At 39.9% G+C, this 8,458-nt stretch overlaps 1 protein-coding gene across 1 annotated transcript in view; it reads left to right on the top strand.

Moving 5' to 3' along the window:
• Nucleotides 1-6,633: 6,633 nt before the first annotated feature.
• LOC104465781 (ovomucoid-like) overlaps nt 6,634-8,458 on the top strand; it is a 4,674-nt gene continuing 2,849 nt past the window's right edge. The window contains exon 1 of the mRNA XM_010078963.1: nt 6,634-6,697. Within this exon, the coding sequence (XP_010077265.1) occupies nt 6,634-6,697 (64 nt within the window). The remainder of the gene's footprint in view (nt 6,698-8,458) is intronic.

Below are 8,458 nucleotides of genomic sequence, written 5' to 3' on the forward strand. Positions count from 1 at the left end.
ATATTACTGACTAACGCTACCAAATTCATGGCCAGTAAAAGCGTACAGGACAACACAGAAAAGTGATGTCTGTTAGTCAGCAGTCTCTTCTAAACCTTCTTCTGCAGGCTAAGAAGTGATTGTTTCTTTTGCAGTCTAAGAGTACAGTAAAGTTCCCTGGCTTTTGTGGTCAGGAGGTTTGCAGCTAAAACCAGGCTGACATATATCTTGAGGACTTTGAGGTTTCTCTCTAATACTCTTAGTACAGTGTTCAGAATTATTAGGACCTGTTCTTCAGGTATCTCGGCTGAAACCCTGACACCATTGAAACCAATCACTGAAACCTCTCGTTAACTTTGATTCAGGCTAGTCTTCCCTTTCAGAAATATTCAGGCTAAATTTACAAATATCCTGACAAAGGCTATATTGATCTAGTACCTTGAGAGGGATGTGCCATGATCCCATAAGGTTACTCAGACATCCCTATAGGAAGATTTTCTGGCATAGATCATGCAGTAATGAGGAGCTGGTCGTGAGGAAATCACTGTCTAAGATTCCTCAGAAAAATAACAAAGCACAGATTGAAACTGCCCCTTTTTCTGCAGAAATCAAGTTAATTGTAAGATGGCTGCTCTGTAAGACATGAAGTTGGCTCCAGTCCTTGATTATCCATTTCCTGGGCCCTATATGGATCCAGTGCCGCTGAATATCTGCTCTAGAAATTGTAAGACCATCTTCCATCTCTGAGAAACTCTCTAGATTGTACGAAAATGTGTTCATATCACAGCACAAATACTCACTAGGGTGGCTCCATACACTGGAGATCCTTTGCTAACATACTCTATCCAGTCAAGAAAATAATAGTTGATAATTTATCATACCATAGTTATAAATTATCATAATAGTGGCAGTTAACCCTTGTACTTCTCTTTCTTAATTCCTTTCCTTGCTGTGCTGCAAATAATCTGGAAACCTTCTTATAAATGTCATAATGCGTAGGCTCAGTCAGGCTGCACACTGTGCAAAATTGCGCCCCCAAAACTTTAGATTGCAAAATCAAAGCTTCTGAAATCAAATAATGATAGAACTAAGTTTATTCCTGAGGCCTCTATAGTATGAGAGTCTTTAATCATACAGACACATATAGGTCTTCTACTGGACCCCTGTTTTACCCAGCGATGCACCATTCTCTGGAAAGGGGCAGTTCCTTCAACTTTCTATTCATACTCATCATTCAACATGTGGCTTTAGGTTTTGCCTACCACACCTCCCTAAATCTGCACTGAACAGAGACTGACTAATCCCCTCCAGGGCTTTTTGTGGGTGCTCCTCATCTTAAAGGATGCTTTACAAATAGTTAGTGTACTTAATGAGGCACTAATAGGTTGCAGTAGGAGCCTGCTGTCCTCTAAGTGCTTCAGCCATTAGAGCTGGGTAAGCAGACACTTGCTAACAGCAAAAGAAAAAAAAAAGGCTTATGTCTAATTAGGAATTATCTGGTAGAATATGGATTTGAGGTCCAAGTGCTTCGCACCCACCTCTCCTTCCATGTTGACCTTCATCCTATCCCTCCTCTTTATAAGTTGTAGCTTCTCTTTTATAAGTTATAATATTTTTAATAGAGGCAAAACCAATGTATGTCCTCTAACCTTGTTCTGAGGCATTAAAAAACCTTAAAAGAAACCTTTCCCTCAGATATGTCAGTTTGACTGACTTCAGTGCGACAGAATTTCAATGTGCTAAACACCTGGAAATTACATCTTACAATACAAACTAGAAGGCAATTTAAAATAAGTCCTCTTCAATGCTCACTGTCCAATTCATTCAGTGCTAAACTAAGCTGTTAATGCCTGTTTTGCATATATCTGTGAAGAATCAAGTCATTCAGCAACAGCAGTGGTACGACACTAAGTAACTCAAAGGATTCACAAGCTAATTGCACAATAGTGGGTATCACAGCCTTGTAATTTATCCTAAAGAGATCAGAAGATACAAAGAAAAAGAAAAAATATCAGATCCAGCCTTTGCAGAGAGTCGTGGTGTTGGGTTTTTTTACTTTCTAAAATAACATAAGAAGCCTTCAGCTGGGATCTGTCCCAGCTTGATACCTGCAATTTTAAAGAAAGGCTCCTTTGATCTTACATAAGGTGTGGAAAATGGTAAACTCACCTTCCTTCAGGCAAATACCCAAATGTTTTGGCACAGTTTGATGAAATGCATCACTTGATTCTCAAATCTTCCATTGAGCAAGACTTTAAAAGTCTGATATGTTAATTGCACATGGGTGGACAACCCTAACCACCCCCACACAACACAACTGAAGGGCCATGTGTACTGGGTTGTGTATAAACATGCACTGGAGTCACTAAGAGGTCTGAATTCCCACTCGTGACCAAATCAATAGCTATCTTGGCTCATACATTCTTCCCACGTATAGATGGTGCGTAAGAATACATATTTTAGCTATTCCATGTGGCATTTTTTCAGCACTGTTGATGCCCTCAGTGTGAGGCACTCCATCATATGAACAGGAACAAGCTACTATGCATCACTGCTTTCTGGAACGCAGCCTGATAACATCCTCCCATGCAGAATAAAGCAGGTGCTTTACTAATGACGTGATGTAGCAGCATGTTTAGCATCACATTTGTGTTCCATTCAGGGCTCAAAAAATAAAAGCAATATATCAATAATTGTGACAAATTTTCTCACTCTAAGAAAAATATGCACTAATATTTTATCAGATGTAACAGGCCCATTAAAGTGAATAAACATTTGTTCATCAAGTAATTCCTTTTTCTTCTTCAAAATAACAACTCAGAGAGAGAAGAAGTTGCGAAAAGACAAGATACAATGATAGAAGCGGAAAACTATCAGAGGCCCACAATTAATGTACATGTATTCAAGCAGTACCTCCCAGCTCAATGGAAACCAGTACGAGTTTGCTAGTGAGGCCAAAATTTTACTCACAATTTTTCAATCCAAACAGAGTATTTACAATAAATTTCAGATTTAGTTTTAGGTATGGTAAAGAGGCTTTACTTATCCAACTCCAGGAAGCAGCTATTACTAAGCAGCTCTAAACACTTGTTTTCCAACAAACATTTTTTTCAAGTAGCTAAAATCAATCCAATGTGCTACTCTGCTGTCCATGTGTGCTTTGTCAAATCTAGAAATGTTAACTCTAAGGACAAATATAATATGCCACAAGACCCCCAAGCAGCTGTCTGCCAGCAACAGTTAACAGTCACCTACAAGAATCACAGAGTCAGCTCAGGTTGGAACGGACCATGGAGGTCACCTGGTTCCCTACATCCCCACCCCACCAGCAGACCATGGCCAGTTTAGGACAGATCCATTTTTTAGTATCTCCAATAATCCATCTGTGCAACCTGTTCCCATGCTTGACTGCTCTCATTGTGAAATTTGTTTTCCTCACATCTAACTGCTGCAATTTGCACTATTCTCTCTCTTCCTCTCACTGTGCACCTCCAAGAAGAGTCTGGCTCTTGTCCTCTCCGCATGCCCCTATGAAGTGGCTCAAGACAACAATGAGACTTTGCCTTCTTTCTTCAAACTGAACAAACCGCTGCTCTCAGTCTTTCCTAGTACACGTGCTTCATCCCTCTAAACATCTTGGTGGTCCTTTGCTGGATTTGATCCAGTATTTCAGTGTCTTTCTTGTGCTGGGGAGCCTTGACCTGTACACACAACTCCAGATACAGCCTCAGAAGTGCTGAACAGGGGGAAACAATTTTTTTTACTTGATAATTATATTTGTACTAATACAGCCCAGTATGCAGAGCTGGACTTGTTCACTATAGGGGCAACCACTGACTCATGTCCAACTCGTCCACCAAGAGAGCTGCTCTGGTCTCCTCTCACTCCACCGCTGAATGTTGCTGAAGACAGCCCTCTGACCTAGATGAACCTTTGCCCTACCTGAGGATGACAGGTCTTGGGTTGTCAGACCAGCTCCGTATGAAGACTACCAGGGCAAACAACAAGCCTCTGCAAGTTTGGACAGAAAGACGCCTCAGATGAAGCATTTTTTTCAGTCAAACAGCGATTGTTTTCTCCAGTTGGCTAATGTGAATTCTACCCATTCTTAAAGCTAGGAATATAGATACAGAGACACTTTGGTAACCTTCTAAACTGGAGTTGCAATAAATGCTTTGTGGCGTTACTTTCTATCAAATTTCATTCTGAGATCTTGCAGATGAGTATTAACTCACTGCAGAAAGTAAAACAGACTGTTGCTTTCTGTGTACGGCATTTTTCTTCTCAAATCTTCAAGACAGCTTTGATATTTCAAAATGTACAAATCTCCAGAACTTCAGTGGATCCCCCGCTGTGCCCGCCTTGTAGCAAGCTGCTGTTTGCACACCCTGCAATATGTCACAGCTTCTCATCAGAACTGTATCGCTCCTGCCCGAGTGGTCTGGGCAAGCCCTACAAAGCTTAACGTCCGCTGCTCAGAAAATGAATTTTAATTGATTCAAAAGCCCTAATCAAAACACTTAAACATTTCCAGAAAGAAAAACCTTCACACCATGGCTTTCCTGCTATGGGGCATAGAATAAGCATCAGGACTCCTTTCAGTAGCAAGGTAGTTTTCAAATGCAAGACAAATCTGATCCAAAACCTGCCTCCCTCATTAGCCCCCTCCCACCTCCGAAAGTCCTCTCTTCCTTTCTACACTAGTCCTCAGAAAATCTTCCTACATCAACTCAGGAGACTGCAAACACATGTTTATATTCTTCTGCTAGAGGGATGGGATGGATACTGAGGTTGCATGAGACACTCTGCAGCACCATATTAGGCAAGACAGTGTAACCAAAGTGGCACATTTCCTCATACCAGTGTCAAGGAACCTGCGTGTTCTGTCAAGCTGCAGTTTTACAGTTTCAAGACATCCTCAAGAGTCTTGTTTGCTCAAAACTATTCAGCCTAGGAGTACCTTGTGAGTCGTTCTGGGATTTACTCTTGTTGCCTAATGTTGGTAATCGCCCATCAACTGACAAACGTGTCCTGAATATTCTCCATGAGATTATACACACTCTGTGACAGGCTCTTCAGAAAAGTTTCGGGCTTTTTAGAACAAAAATTTCACTGACATCCCAAAGCAGCAGAATCCAGACCAACCCCAATTTAAATCACAGCCTGTCTTTTGTGATCTCCACCTCACAGGTATATGCACAGACATCCAAGTTAAGAATACAGAAAAATTTTAAATTAAATCACAGCAGTAAGGGCATTTAAAAAAAAAAAAAATCCACAGGACTCCAGCTCAATCCAGATCTTTACCTACCCTGGAACTGGAATTTGATGGCATCTGGGTTTTTTGTCCCATTAAGTGATGAGAAATTAACCATTTATCCATTACCTACATTCTTTAAAGACAAGATGATCTGTATTCCTCTTGGGATGAGTTAATGGGGCCCAAGGTCTACTTGACCTATTACAATCTTTTATGTAAGAACTTTCAGTCCTTCTGTCTTAGTGAAATTAGCATATACGACCCTAACTCCTGCATGGGGAAAAAGCTCCAGGCTATCTGGCAGTGTAGAGAAGGTGATCACCGAAATACTGTGAACTGCAATTGTTTGCAGAGATCTTTCATATTGAGACAATTCACACATCTATACATTGCAAATCGCTAAAGAGAAGGCAATTCTGGAAGGATGGCTTCAAACAAAACTATAGGCTTAAAATTCCATGTAACTTTGAACTTCATGAAAATTAAGACTCAGATCTAAGTTTCACATTGTGACTCTACCCCTGGCCTGTATTATAAAAGAAATTTATGCCTATTGATTAAGTCAGTAACGCACAGGCTTTGTTTAAAGAAACCCACATGATATGACATCTATTGTGCTGGAAACAGCAACAAAAGGACAAGATGAGCAGTGCAATGGATCTTTGCTGCTTCTGTCACAAAGCGTTGTTTCTGATCTCTGAACTGGTGGAACTTTAAAGGCAGAAGAACACTGAAAGACAGGGGAATCTTCTAGGCTCCATGCGAAGGTGAGGGTACTCATGTGAAACACAGACTTTTCTGAGCAGCAGCTACGACCACAGAGCATTCTGAAAGGTCTCAGTGAGTGGCCATACTAACCATCATCGCCTCTAACCACACCTCATGACAAGGGTCTCAGAAATTTCTAGAGAATAGGAATTAATTTCAGCTCTACTGGTATGAATCTTTTGGAACACAGCCAGTAAGAGCTATTTTTTCCCTGGGAATTATGTTCCGCTCTAAGGGTCAATATGGCAATAACAGACCAGCAGTAAGTAACCACCTTACTGAGTCACCCCTTGAACTCGCTAATAGAAATGGAACAGTTAATTAGGCAAGGGGATTAACCAAAGTACAATACATCTTCTTTATCAACACAATCCATGCTGTGACGCTCATCTTTGCCCTGTACTTATGACATTCGTGTTGTACAGAAGACATTCTTATTGACACTACCCATGGGCAACACCTTCTTCTAATTACCCTCTCTGCACGGGGGATTTCATCACCAGGGCTCCTGCTCTGCATGCGTGCGTGTATATATATCTGCTCTCACAAACACAGGAATACGCATTGAAGCTAAGTGTACTGGAATATTTAGAGCACAGACTGGCTGTGAAACAGGTCAAGAACCCATGTCTGCCATGAAGATAACAGGCGTCTTTGTACTCCTCGCCCTGGCAGTTCTTTGCTTAGCAAGTGAGTAACCTTTTTGACTTCCTGACAGATTATAATTCTATTTTCAAACACTGCAAGTTTATCAGTCTAATGGGATAGTAAGCAATGGTTACTGGACTTGGGTGGCAGAAAGCAAGAGAAATTTTATGCTTGTGCACTACTTAGCAAGCAATATTGTACCAGCTTTACAGTTGGCAACTCGAGTAGATGAAACCTGTTCTTTGATGGTGGGGTGAATCAGAGCTGCATTCTGCATTGTAACTAAAAAGCGAACCGTAAAGCCGCAGAACAAAAGCAGATTTTTACCTACTTTTTTTTTTTCTTTTTTTTCCTTCCATCTGAGCAGGGAGCTTGGAGGTGATGAGGTCCTTCTCCTGCCAAACTGCAAGCAGGAGACAGTTGATTATGCAAGGGACACATAATATGGCTGTGAATAACCTCTTTACAACATTAGTTTGCCAGGCTGGAGAGAGCTTTGAAGCCCAGGTTACTCTATGGTAAAACAGGGAGCTGGGAGGAATTTCTTGAGCCTTCACTTGGTAATTTTTTTTTTTTTTTAATCAAAGTCTTGCAATTAAAAAAGAGAAAGATACAGAAGAATAAGTACATTTAGAATAATTGAAAGAGGAGAGTCCAAATCTTCTCTGCTCGTAGTATAGCAGTTCAATAGCATTATGGATGTTAAAGAAGCAAAACAAAGAAAATGTTAAACCAGACCAATCTTTTTGAATAGCTCTGAAAACTTTGCTTTGAAAATTGTCTCAAAATCAGAATTCTTATGAAAAATGTCGATTTCAATGGAAGGCCATACTTTGATGGAAACTCTTCTTTCAGAGTTTCATTAACTCCAGAAAAAAATAAATAAATATTGCTTTCATAAGAATTCCTGCAAATCCCTTCCTTGATCATCCCAGTTTACCTTGTCTGCATTAAAACTTTATGGATCAACAGTTTTTGAGCCACATCTTTTTTGCATTCACTCCCAAATACATAGTGGATACTAAAAGGTTACCAGAGAAAAACTAACATCTTAGTGTTTTAGTGGAAGTGGGTTAAATCTGATTCCAGAAAAATGAAAACTCAGTCGAACTTCTAGTGACATAGACTGAAACTTGACATGGAGCATGATTTATGCTAGGTTTTTTTTATCTTGGACAACTTTATTTGATTAGAATATGTATGCAGCTCCATGAAACGAAGTTTCAGTGGAAAGCTTAATGGCTTTAAAGATTAAAAAAGCTATATCTAGTCAGAAAGATAAGCGCTAGAGCTGTATTGCCTTTTGCATTATAATGCATCTTCTTCCTGCTCCTCCTGTACAGAAGTCTCTGCCTGATAACTTTTATCCCTTGGAAGCCACAGAATGATGATTACAGGACAGAAGAAGAATGAAATACATTCCTAAAGAAAGTAACAAATGTGTCATGATATGGAGACATGCCAATGCTACTTGATTACTTTCTGGGAGGCCTAATTATCATTGTTTTGAAGGAGCTTTTTGAAGCCCCACCTGAGAACAGGGCTTCATTATATCAGATGCCATGTGTATACAAAACAGGAGCCCATCCTGCTAAATAGTTTAGGATCCCTGCTGACAGGCAAGGGCACTTTTTAAAATGGTATTATGATCCACATTGCATTGCCATCATTATATATATTTAATATTATATTTTAATGAAGATATTATGCTTACTATTGACAGAAAATCAAAGTATAAAAAGACCATGTGATTTGCTTACAGACACTTTTTTTTTTTTTTTTTTTTTAAACGGGGATTAAAAA

Source organism: Pterocles gutturalis, unplaced genomic scaffold (genome assembly GCF_000699245.1).
Source record: "Pterocles gutturalis isolate BGI_N339 unplaced genomic scaffold, ASM69924v1 scaffold25668, whole genome shotgun sequence".
In the NCBI taxonomy this organism is placed as follows: domain Eukaryota; kingdom Metazoa; phylum Chordata; class Aves; order Pterocliformes; family Pteroclidae; genus Pterocles; species Pterocles gutturalis.